General features: G+C 32.8%; 2 protein-coding genes across 4 annotated transcripts; one reads left to right on the top strand and one right to left on the bottom strand.

The window, feature by feature from the left end:
• Positions 1–18: 18 nt before the first annotated feature.
• On the bottom strand, positions 19–9,418 carry LOC126744237 (methionine-R-sulfoxide reductase B1). Of its 3 annotated transcripts, none has more exons than XM_050451596.1 (4): positions 9,144–9,418; positions 8,983–9,097; positions 8,772–8,933; positions 19–5,800 (listed from the first exon to the last, which is right to left on the bottom strand). In XM_050451596.1, the coding sequence occupies exons 2-4, from the start codon at positions 9,077–9,079 to the stop codon at positions 5,601–5,603; spliced, it is 459 nt and encodes a 152-aa protein (XP_050307553.1). In that variant the 5' UTR covers positions 9,080–9,097; positions 9,144–9,418; the 3' UTR covers positions 19–5,600. The 3 variants fall into 3 exon arrangements, with proteins under 3 accessions (XP_050307553.1, XP_050307551.1, XP_050307552.1); XM_050451594.1 differs by having other exon boundaries at positions 8,983–9,087; positions 9,144–9,416; XM_050451595.1 differs by having other exon boundaries at positions 19–5,764; positions 8,983–9,087; positions 9,144–9,412.
• A 797-nt stretch (positions 9,419–10,215) lies between these two features.
• Positions 10,216–13,706, top strand: LOC126743617 (exocyst complex component 8). Its single transcript, XM_050450800.1, has 3 exons — positions 10,216–11,031; positions 11,459–12,399; positions 13,219–13,706. Exons 1-3 carry the CDS (start codon positions 10,315–10,317, stop codon positions 13,637–13,639), a joined length of 2,079 nt encoding a protein of 692 aa, XP_050306757.1. The 5' UTR covers positions 10,216–10,314; the 3' UTR covers positions 13,640–13,706.
• Positions 13,707–17,912: the final 4,206 nt, after the last annotated feature.

Below are 17,912 nucleotides of genomic sequence, written 5' to 3'. Positions count from 1 at the left end.
AAATAAAACGAAGAAGGGTTTTCTTTAACAATTTTATTTCGTAACAATTGAATGACATTGTGCATACAAAAATATATTATGTACTAATATACTACACAAAGGTTTAGTAAATGTAAACAAAAACAAATATGGGAACAATTAAAGATATAAAACAATAATGTTTTTGAGGCAAAAGTTTTCTTATATTCTACAGGGGAGTTTGGTTATAGTTTGACATTTTATTAAACAGTGTAAAATTATCCCAATACAAGAAGGCATAATGTGGTAACTGCTGTAGATAGAGCTCAAAAGGCCATAACTTTGACTTTCTACTGAGGTAGCCATATATCAAATTTGCTTCTACATCTAGAGCAGTATTTACTGTACTCAAATAAAACATAAATTACCTGTCTGATTTTATTATTATGTGGGAATTAACATCAACATTAAAAAAAAACTTTCATATAATAGTGAAGACATAGAACGAGTAAAAAAGTTTAACTATCTGGGGACTTGATTAGGCGAAGACGTGGAAACCAAAACATGAAATTCAAAAACGTTTTTACGAACGAATTTTGATCTCGATGGCAGAACAAGATTTAACCCATTAATACCTAGCGTCCCTTATAAGGGACCAGCAAATTCCTTACGATAAAAAAAAAGTGGGGATACATCGAGCACTTAGAGTTGCAAAGCGTATTTAGCAGACTTGATTCGACGCGTCAGGTGTTTTTGTTTTCTATTTCTCGCGAAATTATTTATGTATTATTGAAAATGGATCCCTCCATGTACTCTACTAGGGCTCAAGGGTAAGTTTTATTTTATGTATGTGTAAATAAACATTTTCCGCATTGATTACTAACTGAATCTTCATAAATAATGTTCAAAGAAAATAGTAAAGGTCATCGAACCCCTGATTTTGTAACCGCGTGTAAAATACGTTACTACATATGTTGTGTCCCTTATAAGGGACGCTAAGCGCTATGTCTCCTTCATTGCAGATTGACCTTAGCTCAACTAATGGACTGTTTAGAGGAGGATGACGACTTGCCGGAATCTAACATCTATATTTTACCTCCAGATGATGGAAACGAGACCGAAGTTAATAGCGACGAATCTGAGGATGGGCATGCAGCGAATATAAATCACCTACCTCGCGGAATGTGAAATAGCTTACGTAAATGACTCTGAAGATTTACTGCCCTTATCTGTCCTTCAGAAAAACCTAAAAGGCAATAACAATACAAAGCAACAAACAGAGTACGCGTACCAAAAATCAAGATGGCGGAAGCCTGATCCTGGCCGAGTAAATAATAGTGACCTTGTGATTGTCTGTAGCCCTAGTTAGTGTTGTAAAAATCCGGATTAATTCAATATCCGGACAGCATTGATTCGGATGAATTCAGTTTTTTCATCCGGATTAATTCACCCGCTCGATGTCTCGCCCGTTCGGCAAATTATGCCATGTTTCGGGCTCGATGCTCGACCGTCCGATAAACGTTTTTTATAGCTGTTTTTCGAATAAAAGGTATTGCATTATGCAACCCATTAGACATTTCGTTTTTACGCATTTCTACATGATGTTAAAACTAAAATAGCTAATTATGTATGTAATAAATCAAGTGTATTTTAAACGATGCAAAATATCACTACAAAAATGCTTTGTTTACAAAAAAACTTCTGAAGGTCAGGCGACCTTTAAAAAGTTTGTCTCTTATGTTTCTAAATGAGTACAATAAGGATAGATAAAGCAATAGGTTTAGACAAGGCGACGCGACGATATTGCCGATTGCCGGGTTATTTGTCCGGACGATTTAATTCGGATTCTCTTTGCCGGTGGAACTTCGTGCAAGCTTTTATTTCATTGTCGGTCGAACGGGCGGCGTGTATCCGGACGATTTAGGTATCCGGATTGATTCGGAATAATTTGATATTCGGATTGAACGGACGATTAATCCGGACTCTTCGCATCACTAGCCCTAGTGAACCCTCACAGGATGCAAAAAATGCAACTACCCCGGTTGATTTTTTCAAATTGTTTTTCAATGAAGAACTTTTGCCGTTAATTATTACGGAAAGTAATAGGTATGTACGGCAGAAAAATGTAGAACTAAATTTTACTCTGGACGAACTGCATGTGGTACTAGGAGCGTTTCTTTTATCGGGATATGGAAAATATTCAAACAGAAGACTATTGGTGGAATGAAGAAGATATCCCAAAAATATTACAAAACAGCATGCGTCGAAATCGGTTTGAGACTCTACTAAAGTATATTCACTTTAATGACAATTCAAAATTACCCCAAGACGACAGGCTTTATAAATTGAGACCCTTGATAGATCATCTAAACCTGTATTTTAGAACACACAATAGCTTTGATGAGCATTTATCCATTGACGAGAGCATGGTGCCATATTATGGAAAACATTATGCCAAGCAATACATTCGGGGTAAGCCCATAAGATTTGGCTACAAAAATTGGGCTATTTGTTCGAGTAGCGGATACATGTATGGTTTTGAAATTTATACCCGAAAAAATCAAAACAAAGAAAAAGAAAAGAAATTTGGGTGGAGATGTCGTACTATCTCTACTAGAGCAAGTCGAATTACCTTCAGGTAAGGGTTATAAAATTTTTATGGATAATTACTTTACAGGCCTTCGTTTCTTTGACTATTTATCGAAAAACAATTATTGTGTCACAGGCACAATAAGAGATAATCGTTTAGAGAAATGTCCGGTACAAACTAAGAAGGAATGGAATAATCAGCAAAGGGAAAGCTATAAGTATTATCGAAATGACACCAGCATGCTCTTACAACGGAAAGATAATTGTTTCTGTTGCATCCAATTTTGAAACCACCGAAGTAACTAACGCACTACGTTGGGACAGGGTCACCCGATCTAAGAAGATCGTTCCTCAGCCGAAAATAGTAGCCAACTATAATAAATATATGGGTGCTGTGGACAAATTAGATGGTCTTGTTGCGGCTTATAGATCAAGATTTCGACAAAGGAAATGGCATTGGCCACTAGTCTTATATTTATTAGATGTATCTGTTGTGAATGCTTGGTTACTTATGCGAAAATTGAAAACAAATCATCCTGACTCTGTTAGTTGTTGGTGTTTCGACGATACATATCGCTAAGTTTTTTGAAAAGTTTTGGTACTAAACCCCTGCAAGGAAAAACCAGAGTGCCTCGACCATTACATGACGTACGATTCGATAATATTGGGCATCTGATAGTCTACAATGAAACCGACAGCCGATATGTGTGCCCTATGTGGAAAAAAAGTCAATTCATCTGCGAAAAGTGTAACTTTGCATTGCATCCTAAAATTTGTTTCAAACTTTACCATGATAATGTAATTATATACAAAACATAATAAACATGTTATCTTACTTTAATTATGTTTTTTCCTTTTGCCCAGCGTCCCTCTAAAGGGACGCCCTAAAGCAAAGGCCCATAATAAGATATTTTTTCTAATTATAATTTAAAAATAAAACAAAAACTAACTTTGGGCACTAATGGGTTAAAAAATGTTATGTCGTATGATATGGAAGGCTGAACATTGAAGTTTAGCACAATTAATAGAGGGGAAGCATTCGAAATGTGTAAAGAAGGAAATTTTGAGGACGATAAGAAAGGACGTGAAAACTTGGGACATGCAACGAAAAGTATCATTTGCTCCAACTATTTTTAGAAGGAAAAATATAGGAACATTCGATGATCGCAAACATTTATTAATGGATAGCAGCAGCAGAAGTAGCTAATTTAAAAACGATGATCAGCAAGTATCAGGGAGAGGCATTAGGGTTTCAAAGAAATATTTCAAGTAATTTTTGAACATACGGGCATTGTTTCTTCAATTCAATCAAATAAATTTCGGTTTTCTTCAAAACAACGTTTAAATAATTTGACTGAACGTCTGTAATTAAAAGAATACATACAAGGAAAACCTTTAATATTAAGTTTTAAGTTGTATGGCATATATATAATTTGGCATTTTTTAGTTGTTATTTCTACGTATTTTTTATAGCTTGAAATATATATATGAATGTCCCATGAGCCGCTACTGGATGTGGCCAAGATTAAGGAGCGATTTTAGAACAAAGTAAATTTATTAAGCGACAATATTTGTCACAAAGAAATGAACGTCACTGACTGTAAAAAAAGATTATCTTCATTAATTTCTATAACAATTTTTGTATGGAGTACACTGAAAAAATAACGGGTGGTCGGTTTTTTTATCGTTTTGTCCCAGTAACTTATGTTAAAGTGATTTTTTTTATAAATCAAACAATGAACAGAAAAATCGAAACATAAAAAAGTTTTAAATACATAAATTTTAAAAGTGAGTAGTACACCTAAAGTTCCTACTAAGACACCATTGGATTTACTTAGGGCTAATTATTCTTCTTTAAATTTATTTAAAATAAAAAATAAATAAACACTGCGGCGATCTGCTTAGGGTGGAAATCTCAATAATGCTAACTGAAAATACCCTTATTTAGTGATCTCTTTTCTCTTGCAACTTATCCTTTGTAATTAATTAAAATTGATTAACTTAATTACATTAAAATGTTAATGTAATTAAGTGTAATCCTGTGTAACCCTAGAATTTTTAACACACTTAAACTTTGTCTATTATACTCTGTTAAACCCCTAAATCCAAAGCTTCCATCAACGATTTTCTTCAACTTCATTATGCCATTTAAAACAATTTTAGAAAATTGATTTTAACGAAAAAAAAAAACAGTATCACTCCTCTGTAGATTAATTAAAATTCAGACAAAATAAGTAAAAAATTAGGTTCATAATATGGTTAATATCAAAATGTAACGTGTAACGGGCTTTTATAGCTAACAATACTGTTTTTCACATTATTGGGGTTTATACCTATTAATTTTCTGGTTATTAAAAGGCAACAAAAAACTTAGTACGTAATATAAATGAATAAGATCATCCCATGCACCACTTTTGCTTTTAATACATTAACAATAAACACCGGTGATTTTACCAATATTTATTTTTTAAGATTAATAAATAATGATATAAAGAAGCGTTTTCGAGACATTTACAGACAGAGATCCGAAAAGCACTTTTGCTCTATCGCTTTACGTGAACAAAAAAATAAAAACCCTTTATATGTATATAGGCTGTTACAAAGTCGGAGTATTTAACTCAACTGACATCTCAGTAAGTGGAGGAAATAATAAACAGTTTAATAGTGAAGAAATTTAAATAGTCCATACTTGCAGTGGAGTCATACTGTGTGTTTTTCAATTTACCTTAAAACCGTTTAAATTGGTGCGAACATACGCAATTCTGTAAGCAGTATTATGACAAGCTTCAAAGTTTTTCGAAAAATAAAAACCAAATTTCGGTTGCATTTTTTCCTTGCATTATTTTTAATAGTTGGGAAATTGTCGAAATAATAACGCCACTTGGCCCCAGTTTAAACTTTATTGTAAAAGCCTGTATACATAAATAGGTTTTGTTTGTGATGTTTTTATTTGAATCCCACTTCCACAAATTCATTTGTCATAAAAAAAGAAACACCAGGAAAGGCAAAAGTAGTGCTGATTGATCGACCTCCCAAAAAACTCTTAAAATAATTTACTTATCTCCCTCCTTAGTCTTCTTCTCAATGCCTTTCGGTAAAAAGTTCAATGACGCCGAGTTGATGCAGAATCTCTTCCTCGTAGGCGGTGGCCCGTCGTTAAAGACGTGCCCCAAGTGCGAACCGCATTGGGCACAAGTCACTTCGGTCCTGACGAGCCCTGGTCGGGATATGAGGAGTAAAAGGTTTGCTCCGACTAATGAGGGTTGGGTATGTAAGGAGGATTATGTAGGGCGGGACGGACGGGAATGCGGAACGGTCACACGTGCGTGTGGAATATGTGCGTTAACCAAAAAATTAAAAAAAAAAAAAAACAAAAGTACCATAAAAAAGCGGGTGAATGAACAGAAAATAATGAAATGGAAATGAGAAAAAATAAATGTGTAGTCGAGGTGATTTGGTGTGTATGGTGGGTGTGCGTAGACCGGACCAGAGGCAGGAACGATAAAAAAAGAAAACGACCACATTAGCTTCCCAGAATGTTTCTTTTTTTTTTTGTTGCTTGAACATAAGGCAAAATGGTAGCAGAGGTGTTAAGCCACACTCACATAAAGTTGGGTTAAGGGGTGGATGTTAGGACGTTATGTGGGTGGATTTGTTTAAGAGATACTGGTTTCAATTATAATATTGAATACAGGATCTCTTATAGGGACACACAACTTTTTGTGATGCCCTATAATGTGTGTGTATATTGGTTTTTGCTTAAAAATAAGATTAATAAGCATTGCTATTACTATAACAGAAAAATAAGGGATAAATTCCATTGTTTTGTTAAAATTTATACCCTGATATTTGAAATCAGTATTAGTGATGATTCTGACCAATTCAGCAAATTAATCAAAAATTTATTGATACATTGAGAGAAACTAGTTTGGGGCTAATTAATTCAATTTTTTTAAGACATTTTTGCATTATTTAAGCAGTTACAAAATACAGTGCAGCCTTAATTCAGAGACAATTTAGACCAAATTTATTAATTAGAAATTCACTGGAACATGTCTTTTAACCAATTTTTGCTCTCACTTATGTTGCTGTATTAAATTTATTTATTTACTTTACAATACCGCCCCTACAGGTCAAACAGATCCATCTACAAGGCAGGAAATACACAAAAATATAATCAAAAAGCAACTTAAATAAAAGGTAAATATAACAAAAAATAGAAAACCTAACATAGAATTTCTTAAAATCTAAACATATAATAATTAAAACAAAATCAATTACTATTACACTTGATATTAGGTATCACTTTAAGCGAGTAAAAAAGAAATAATAAAAAGCATAGAGGGAAAAAACCAAAGAAAAGGACCACACAGAGAGATAACTGCTCATGACATATGAGAGTAATATTAGAAGTATCAAATTGAGCCTCATTATTGTAAATATTACAGACATTATAAATCAGTGACAATTTCGTGTTTTGGTTCTTGAGGTAGAAAGATAAAAAAGATTATGATGTCTGTTACTAAGTCAAGGAAGCACAACTTGCAATCTATGTCATTAAAAAATTTATATCTTCATGTAGAAAGTCCTAAGGTGGGTATACTCAATCACACTTATTCCATCAACATTCAAAGAATTTGTGTTTCTTGAAATAAAACCATATGACTTAGAAGATTCAGATATTATAGTATCTATATGTAGAGTAAAGGACAGTACAACTTGTAGATCCCTAAAAGAACTCATTCATGTTAAGAGATTTTGATTTAAATTGTAGTTGAATTATTAGTGAAAGTCATAACATTACATTTAGCTTTAACCCATTATCAAGATACCAATTGTTAATCAAATTAAGATTATTTTAAAGCCTCATGCAATAATGAGTGTTTTTACTTGGTGTGTATAATTTAATATTATCTGCGTAAAAATTAACAAAAGGAAACTATGATCCAACTGATCGAAAGCTTTTGTAAAGTCAAGGTATATGATATCAACTTGGCCACCGATATTTATTATTATATGATTTGTTGTCAAAGATTTTCCCTTAAAAAAGCTAAATTATCTCTCTTTTTTAAATACAGGGCATACTTAAGAGACCTTCCATAAACCAGGGAGAGAACGTATGCAAAGATATAAGTTAAACAAAACAATCTAAAGGGAGACAAAGTTGTTATTTTCTGTAATCCATATATTGGTGGCAAAGCATACAGCTTTAAAAATTAAGCTTGAAGTGTATTAGAAAAGTTTCAGAAGGATCTTAATGCAGAGAATAAATATATGACAAACTGCTTCAGAAACCTAAAGTTTAAAAACAATCCTTACTGCAATGCAATTTGCCTATTACAACTCACAGTTGAATGACTTTAACACCAAAGAAATGAGTACTGCCACTTTACCTCTCAAGGATATTGAAACCATGAATACCATTCAGAACTACGTTTGAAATAATTCACATATTTGTGTTATCAATAGAACTGAGCTTCTTGGATCTTGATTTTCAATGATTGTAGAAGAAATTTTGTTGGAAACACCAGATTTAGTGCAAACCCTTTTAATCAGCCTACAAAATCAACAGCTATATACAAACTAAATTGTAGAACCTTAACTTAGAGCCATTATGTCTTATAGAAGTGCTCACTTAGGAGCAAAAAGAAATGTTACAATAGGCTTATGAGGGAATTTTAACTCAGAAATGTTGGGAAGTCATTTGCAGAATGTATGTATATTCAAACTGTAACCAAACCTAATGCATCTTATTTTTCCTTATTAATGATTTTACTACTTCCAAAATTTCTGTTAGAGTTATTGACACTTTTAGTATTTAGAGTGGTTTAGTTTCAAAAAGCAACTTTTTTAAATACTTTTTATATTCCTTATAGCAGTTTTACTTTACAATATAGTATTAAATCTCTATTAATCATCTCAATTCAAAAGGCTGCCCTGTGTTATTAAGTTTTTATTAACATTGCCTAATTCTTAAACAAAAAATTAATCAAAGAATAACCAGGTTACATGGTGTAATTAACTCACAAAGATCAGAGGTCAAACAGGATTAGATGAGCTTGTTAAGTAAATTATAGAACCATAACAACATAATTGGATAATTAACATAATAAAAAGTGCAAAACAATGGTCAATCTGCAACAGTGATTTGATTTCATTTTAAATAATCATCTCAGAGTTACAAATCTTCCATTAGCAGAAAATTCAAAATAAATTGTGTTTACCTCCACTGGTGTCTGGGGTCAATTTAACTTTCCCTTGATCCAAAACGTCATTAAAAGCAGGCCAACCGCAACTAGAGTCATATTTGGTGTCTGAACTGAATAATGGTTGTTCGCATATTAAGCAAACATACAATCCTTCATCGTAAACCTTATTGTAAGGGCCTAAAATTTACTTTATCATAAAATTTTAAGCTCTTTTATTTGGGCGTACCTGTAAATGGTCTTTCAGTGCCTTTTTCCTGAGTGACATGGTACTGGATAGGCGTAAGTCTCTTCCTCAACTCCTCCTTATCAATATTGGTGCACATGTTTGCTCCTAAAAAAAGCTTTTAAAAAGATTTTTCAATGAAAAAGAAAGGTTGAAACTTGTACCTGCTAAATATGCTGGTCGTATTGTTAAATTGATTTCGCTTCTTGATACCTTGAAGAAATTACAACATACCAGGTGCACTACTCTCCTAGTTGTTTTGTACATGAATGACAAGCACGAATTTAATCCGATTGTCGCGAGGCAAGCTTATAATTGAATCAGTTCCACGCAGTATCGAATTACGTAACTTTTAATGGACAAATTTTTAAATGTATTTGTGTATTTTTGGAAAGTGAAAAGGTCTGATTTGGCAATCAGCTGATTGGAGAGAGGAAACTTCAGGTTTATATGGATGGTTTGAATTCGGTAGTGGTCTTTGCTACCAAAATTATACTAAAAATATTATTGCTCTATTATAGGTTAGCTTGGTCATGGTATATTTTGCTATTTACTAAATTTAATGTCTACATGAAGGCTCGAAGGTTGAATCTTTACATGCAAGTCACCAGTTTCGCCCTTTGCAATTTTTGGACCCATTACATCTTTAAGGTTAAATTAGTGACGAGTCCACGACGTGTGCGAAGCTAGCGTCCGATCGATATCCAGCGACCAAAATCGAGAACGCAGCATATGTCGATTGTCAGCAACCAATTTATAGTCCGCGCTCCCTGTTATGTAATCAAAATAATGCCTGTATCTCCTGAAATTCCCAAGGGATTTTAATAATTTTTTGTTTAGATATTAACAATGAATACCTAAATTACGGTGGTCCTAAACCTCTACAAACTAAGGCTTCGTTGTGAAAATTATTTAAAAAGTCAAATGTTAAAGAAATAAAAAAGGCTCTAACTCTCAGATTTGGATACAACTTTTTTCTATAGTAGATATCTAAACCGATTTCAGATGGCTGCAAACCTCTACAAACGAAGGTTTTTTCGTTAAATAATATTGAATTGACCGATCGAATCACCGTAATTCGATTAAGAAATTCATTGTTAATATCTAAACAAAAAATTATGAAAATCCCTTGGGAATTTCAGGAGAGACGGGCATTATTTTGATTACAAAACAGGGAGCGCGGACTATAAATTGGTTGCTGGCAACCGACATATGCTGCGTTCTCGAATTTGCTAGACTTTGACTACTAAAACGTCAAAAAAAAGAAAAATATAAACATTCACAGAATAAACAAAATTACAATCTTACTTTTATAAATAGTTGTCAGCCAAAATTATGGACATTTCAAAAGAGCCAAACTTCCAATTGTTAAGCTCGCCGTCGTTCGTGCCAGAAAAATACATAAAAGAAATATCACAAAACTATGTGGGTGGATCAGAGCTACAAAACCTCAAGAAAAAAATACAGCAGCTATCAGATGAGACGAGTAACAATCTAAAAAAGAACGTATATCAAAACTATGTCCAGTTCATAGATACTGCTAAAGAAATTTCTCATTTGGAGAGTGAAATGTATCAGTTATCCCATTTGCTGTCCGAGCAAAAGTTTTTATTAAATACCTTATCTACTACATCGATTCTAGAAGACAGGACCCACTTTAACATTGAACGGAATAACAAGTTGGAAGAACAAGATATTGAAGAAGAAAATAGGCAGAAACTTACTACCATACTAGAAAAAGTAGAGGGTTGTAAGGAAGTAATTGAAGCACCTGGAAGAGTGTTTATTTTTGAAGGTGACCTGCTTGAAATTGACTCCACTGAAAACACTGCTATTAAATTCGTACATGTATATTTATTTAATGATACTTTAATGATTACTAATAGGAATTCTAACAGTAGAGGTTTAATGAGGTATGCTTTCGAGAGCCTGTATGAGCTAAGCAGTTTGGCTGTGGTGAATGTTAGGGACTTAGGGAATATTAAACATGCCTTTAAACTGCTGATTTTTCCTGATACTAGGGTTTTTCAGTGTTCTTCTAATGCCAGCAAGGTAAGTAAATAGTTTTTTAAATTAACATGCTGTCAATATTACAAAAATTTAAGATTTATTCTGGGCCTTGGGTAATAAAAAATGTTTTTTAATAAATTCTATAGGTACATATTAAGTTCTAAGATTAACACAGATTTTTTCATTGTTTTGGTTTGATTGAAATTGGTTTTCCAAGTTTTCATAATAAAACTACTGTTTCTGAAACTCTTAATTTATAGGTTTAATAACAGGAGATCTATATAGGTCTTATGTTATTGTTTTACTTTGATTTAATACTGTTTTATTATTTTTTGATGACATTACAAATATTTTAATAATAATTATATTAATGATATTTTCAATCTTTCACAATATTCTGAATATATTATGGGAAACTTCTCAGAATAATTTTAATCTACTTTACATACCATTGCACTTTAATTTCCAGAAAGATTGGCTGGATAAAATAGACCAAGCCAAAAAAACCAGATTGGCAGTGGAACAACAACAAAAAAGAGAATCCTCAATTGAAAAATCCTCTCCAGCCCGATCAGTATCAATAGACCTAAGTTCACAGAGTAAAAACGAAGAGATCACCATCACTCATCCGGATTGGTTCCATGATATTCCTGATGAGCTGGATGTATGTTTAGCACAAAGACAGTTTGAGGATGCAGTGAATTACTTAAACAGAGCCCAGCACTACATAAATAAATTCAACTCTCAGCATTCCACTGCAGATCATACTGTCCTCGACATCCAGAAGAAAGTGGAGCTAAAACAAAGCAACCTTATCGATATGCTTATGAAAGAGCTCGAAGTCAATCCAGAAAAGTCTTTGCAAGGTGGATTAAGGGCCACACGAACCGCGGTGCGTCTACTCAATCAGTTGGGCAGATCCACTCAGTCCTGTGACTTATTTTTAAAGTTATGCAGTAGCATGTTAAAAACCCAATGCAAAAGGGTGAAAAGGGAGGGTTCTACCACAACTTATGTACGACATTTATCCAGTGTGGTTTTTACCAACATGTGCCACATGTCAGAGGAGTTTTTAAGGGCTTTTCCTGATTCTTCGGACTGTGCTTCTGCTTACGTCGTTTGGGCCAGCGGGGAACTCAATCAATTCACCACCCATTTTGCTAAGCAAGTTTTTATGCCACAAACCAGCTTAAGTACCATTACAGAGTGTGTGGAACTAGTAAGGTTTCAGTGTGAGAGGCTTTGCACTTATGGGGTTGATTTTCGATATCAGGTCGATGGGGCTTTAAGAACACCCCTTACAAAGGCCTTAAGTGATGCCAGGGATAAGTTTATCGATTCGATAAAGTTGAGGGCGATCGATGATAAGTGGATACCGATGAATTTGGTTACTAGAAGTGGATTAGCCAGGTTAGTATTTTCTAGTGCAGAATAGTAGGTCTGTGTTTTTTGCATGATTTATTAAGAAATTAAAGAGAATAGAACAAATTAGACAAATAGCATTCTGATGCTATAATAATGTATTAAGTAATTAATTAATTGTATTCATATATATTTAAATTATGCAGGTGCTTAAGATTTAATTTACAGCACTGGGCTATCACATTACAATACTTTCAGATCTTCATCAGAAGTTTTCTTTTAAATGAAAATGAATTAGATTATCCAGAAAAATGTATACAAAATTTATATAAAATACAAGATGGCAATAAATAATTAGATGCAATTGATACATTTTAGGCTAAATTTTTTTTAAATATTAAAATTTATTTTAATATATTCATGATATGTTGATCAGATACTTGTGAAAAAAGTGTCTATTTCAAAAAGCTGTTGCTGAAAAAACTCTAAATCGGATATTTTATTTGTAGATTTTGAAAAAAGGTATCAGGTTGTCTCCGTGTGTAGGGTACATTCTCAAAAGTAATTAAAGAAATAGTGTGCGTTTAAAAACAAAAAATTGACGTTTCAGACTAACAAAAAAAGTTGTGTTTTAGTTATATCAGCTGAAATCATAATGAAACTAAATATTCAAATTATTTAAGTAAACTTGTATATCAAATTCTGGTAAAGCTTGTAACCTTGATACAAAAAAATCTAAATTACAGTCAGTAATTAATATAAAGTGACAAAATTTTATAGTAAATATAAACATTACAGAAACATTAATTACTGCCCGAATTTCTTTTAAAGAAGAGTTCTTTAATTGAATATCAATAATAATTTCAGGTGCCTTCAAGAACACAGTAATATGGGTCTAAAGCTGGATTCCTATGTCACTGGTGATGTATGGTTACAACTAACCTCAAGCAATTTAGCTTTTACCAAAGCTTTTCTCACCCTCCTCGACGATTGTCTTAAACTGAAAACCACTGAACTTCTTCACCCTATTAACGAAACTTTACAAAGAGTCTTCGACGCACAAATAAGAAGTAACGAACAAGCTTTAAGGAACGAACTGCAGCCTGAACAAAAGCAGTTTATTCTGAAAAACATCGAGTTTTTGCTGCAAGTTTTGATGGATTTAACGCAAAAGAAATATAAGGAAACCGTAGGGTTCGAGTGCGAACATTTAAACAAATTAGTAAATGAACACTCTGCTTTATTGAAGAGGAATACAAAAACCAAATATTCGTCAGAGTTTTTATAATATAATAATAAGCGATTTTACCTAAATTGTTTACAGTTAGCTAAGAATAAATGAATATACATGTTTATTTACTAGCTTATCTTTTATCACAGTATGCCTAAAAGGGCGTAACAGTAACGAATTCATAATAAAAATAGATACTTTACTTAACAAAAAAAAAACGCAATAAATAATACATACACGCAATAACACTATATTCTTAAAATTGCGGATTCAATCGTTTTTTTGTTGGTTCATTCAATATTTACATTCAGTCTTTTTTTATACCAAACCACCATATAGCAGGGAAGGCAATGGGAGTTATTGGTGCATTATTTTACTCATCAAACATCAGTAAATTGGTCAATTTAAGCGAGAATTTGTATAATTCTGATGAAATAAGGAATGTTTAAAATTACTGACCCGGGAATATTAAAATAGATATTGTGAAAAAGTTTACTAGCTTTTGAGTGAACGCGATGTTTGTGGTAAGTTTTACTCTACTGACGTCTAATGACGACGATATCGGACTTTTTAGAGCCTGACTGACCCCTAACTACAGACTAGAGAGACTCTTAGTTACAGTAGATAAATCAAGGAGGGTTCATGCACAATCAGACCTGTTCTTTTTAAACACAAATTATTTTTTTAGTATTTTATAATCTAGATATCATAGGGCAGGCTTTTAAAAGATTTTCACAATAGCTATTTATGTATCAAGAGCATTGTAAGGACGATAATGCCCGGAAGGTGGAAATAGTTTAGGTATCCGCCTGTTGGGCATTAGAGTCTAACAATGCCCGTGGTGCATAGAATGCTTTATGTTTTACCTAAAAATTGATTTTTATGAACAAAAATAATACGTACATACCTACCTACAGAAATTTATCAAGTGACTTGCAGTGATTATTTAAGTTTGACTTTGATGTTTCTGTCAGTTAGTCAGTTGGCATTTTTTGTTTAAATATTTGCTTAAAATCGAAGAAATTCCACAAAATATAAGAGAAAAGGCCATAAAAGCGACCGAAAATCTTTTGCAAGTTAAATCAAGGCATATGATCGGGAGTATGGCATATTTGGTAAGATGCCAACGCAATTGTTCAAATAACCGAAACCGTTCTAATGGCATATTTTCAGGAACTGGTAAGTTATTGATTTTATTTTAATAGGTACATATGTTTAACAAATTTTAATATTTTTAGTCGGAAAAATACAGTCCGTACTCTCTCTGGACCAAGTATTCTACCCTAAGGTCTACGTTAATGGTCTATAAAAATATAGACATCTCGCAATACCATCGTCTCGTATTCATTTTTAAAAGTTAAGGCGAAAGGATATATCCCGAAGTAGTCTAAAGTTTTGGAAGGAGAACAAATAATAAAATTTATTAGGAAGGCTCCTGATGATATCTACTTGGTACACAAAGTCATATTGATAATGGGTGTTTTTGGAGGTTTAAGACGAGATGAGTTGGTCAAAATGACCATTGATGATATCGAAGATAGAGGAACGGTCTTGGTTATAAAGGTACCAGAAACTAAAACTTCAACTTCAAAAAGTTTTACTATCATTGAAGAAGATTTAGGCGCTTTAAATTTAATAAAAAACTTTATTTCCAAAATAAAAATTACAATTTTGAAATGTCCCGGAAAATGTAGCTGATCCCACTATAGAATGGTCGGTGTTTTTTGTGATGGTAGAGGTGGCAGCACTAACGGTATTTTGTATAGTTTGTAAATTGTCCATTAAAATTATTTTTGTATAAAATGGATGTTTATTTTTTATTATGAGAGAAATAAAATTGGATAAGCAATAAAATTTCCGGGCATTATCATAATGCCCGCTTATAATGCCCTAGGTGTGATAGCAGGTATTATTGCTACCATAACATATTCCGTTTCGAAGGTATTATAAATCATAAAAGACATATCCTGCATATATCTAAATTCAAAGGTACGGAGTTCAAACAAAACAAGAAACCTGAACAAAACAAAACAAATTCTACTTTATAGAGGATTTAGAGGTTATGCCATATGATGCAACTGGACGCTGACTGGAATTTGCAATTCCAGTCCAGGCATCCTACGAATTTAAATTTCTCTGAGTCTACTTGGTGTAGATGAATAGAACCAACTGTAGAGTAATAAGAAAACATGCTTCTACAAAGTTTGTTAAGGATTTTATATGATTAGAGTACAACCTTTGGAGCTATTGACCTATAATCTGAAAAATTAAATTTCTAGTCCAGGCTTCCTAAAAAATGAAATTTCTCTAGGTTTAGTGGGTGTAGTTAAATGAAACCAACTGTATATAGGTACTTTATTAAGGGTATTGAGTGATTGGAGTAGAACCTTTGGAGCTATTGATCTTTAATTTGAAAAATTAAATTTCTAGTCCAGGCATTGTAAGAATAGCAATTTTTCTGAATCTGCTAGGTGTAGATGAATGAAACCAACTGTAGAGTAATATGAAAACATGGTTCTACAAAATTGATGCTAGAGATAATCCTGCACTAATTTAACCCTCACAATCAATCCTTGTAAACAGGGCTGTACTAAATAAAAATAGTCTTATCATTTGATCCATGGACCTAATAGATCCGCGTTGTAAACGTAGCTAAAGTTAATTTAAAAGAACCATTTTTCTTTACATAGCACATACAGTATAGTTTGCCACACATTTTGTTAACATGAACTCTCCAAGCCTAATTAAAAAGATTTCATTTATGTGTGAATTCCTAGAGGTAAACTATATGAAATTCATTCATTTCAACAATCTGAGACCTGGAAGAACAATTAGGTTTTATCCATTCCTAGACTCTACCTCTTAAACCATAACTCAAGTTCACTGATTAGCAGCCAATAGTTTATCAAATCAAACGCCTTGCAAAGGTCTAAATGGTTATACAGGGTGCCCCGAAAGTAATGGGACATAGAACAACAGTAGATTTCTTACGTCAAAATAATGTGATTGAGGTCAACTTGCCTTATCCTAACTTTATCGAAATAATCGCACTTTTAGGTTTTCATAACATGTGAATGACTTAAATTTACTAGATCTTCAGCAATGCAATCCTAAATAAAATAAAATTAATACCTAAGATTATTGATATTTATGTAAAATTAGAATAGTTACTAAATAAAAAAAAACATTACGACTTTTTTGTTAATTCTTATATGATAATCAAAGTAAATTATATTTGTTTTTTTTTTAATATTTTATTTTCAAACAAATATACCAAAAACAATAATAAACAAAGAAACATACAAATAACGCTACTATAACAACTGTTCAAAAGGCCCTCCATTAACTTCAATGCATTTTGAAATACTTTTAACAAATTACTTCCGCATTTTAAAAAGAGGATACTCATTATATTTTAACATATTTACAGAATTTACAAAGTCAATACAAGTCCATAGGGTTTAAGTCTGGACTACGCGCAGGCCAAAGCAAAGGTCCTCCACGGCCAGGTATAAATTTTTTATGTAAAATTAAAAAAGGAAATTTGTTTTGATACTTTTTAAACCGATATACGGGGCTGAAAAAAAGTTAGGGATTCTTAAAAAGTTAAAACTAACGCAACGAGCGCCCTCTACCGAAAACTGTATTCGAAATATTCTTTTTCTTTTTAAAAGACTTGTATTTGGTTCAGGACCTATGAGAAAAAACCGATAAATCAAATAATACTTTGACACCCTGTATTTCAGTTACTATTAAAGTTAGGATGAGGCAAGTTGGCCTCAATCACATTATTTTGACGTAAGGAATCTACTGTTGTTCTATGTTCCATTACTTTCGGGACACCCTGTAGAGTAACCGACTGTGCTGTACTTTGACACTACAAAACCAAGGAATTTTCAACCAGCCCAGTGTTTAGATTACCAACATCTGCAAACGTATACTGTCAGAACATTGTAAGACCTAACGCACTTCCCAAATGTCACACACCTCCAGATATAAGTCTGTAAAATAATTGTTAGTTTACTTTCGATAACAATTGGAGATATTTCACTTAAATAAAACAAAAAGAAAATCAAGCTAGTTGTGGTTCAACCGGATTGGGTCAGCTTTAATAGCTCACCTAAGATTTTTGGATTTACAAAATAATACAAACATTCTAAAGACTTTTTTGTGGCGGCTGTGGTGGCCAAAATAAAAACTCACATATTGTGCATATTTTGAGGCATTGGTTAGAAGATGAATCTTCACAAAATGTGGAAGAAATCATAATAAATTTTTCGGTTAGAGGTCATTCCTGCTTCCCAGCAGACCGTGTTTTTGGTGCGAAAGT

Source organism: Anthonomus grandis, chromosome 13 (genome assembly GCF_022605725.1).
Source record: "Anthonomus grandis grandis chromosome 13, icAntGran1.3, whole genome shotgun sequence".
In the NCBI taxonomy this organism is placed as follows: domain Eukaryota; kingdom Metazoa; phylum Arthropoda; class Insecta; order Coleoptera; family Curculionidae; genus Anthonomus; species Anthonomus grandis.
The sequence above is the reverse complement of the archived record's forward strand: the minus strand, read 5'-3'. Positions and strand labels throughout refer to the sequence as shown.

Excerpts from the sequence above, each read along its gene's own strand:
- LOC126743617 (XM_050450800.1), top strand. The coding sequence starts at position 10,315 with ATGGACATTTCAAAAGAGCCAAACTTCCAATTGTTAAGCTCGCCGTCG. Across the intron at positions 11,032-11,458 it reads GTTCTTCTAATGCCAGCAAG|AAAGATTGGCTGGATAAAAT; the intron begins GTAAGTAAATAG and ends TTTAATTTCCAG. Across the intron at positions 12,400-13,218 it reads ACTAGAAGTGGATTAGCCAG|GTGCCTTCAAGAACACAGTA; the intron begins GTTAGTATTTTC and ends TAATAATTTCAG.
- LOC126744237 (XM_050451594.1), bottom strand. The coding sequence starts at position 9,246 with ATGTACAAAACAACTAGGAGAGTAGTGCACCTGGTATGTTGTAATTTC. Across the intron at positions 8,934-8,982 it reads CACTGAAAGACCATTTACAG|GCCCTTACAATAAGGTTTAC; the intron begins GTACGCCCAAAT and ends AGTAAATTTTAG. Across the intron at positions 5,801-8,771 it reads GACCCCAGACACCAGTGGAG|TCGGAGCAAACCTTTTACTC; the intron begins GTAAACACAATT and ends AACCCTCATTAG.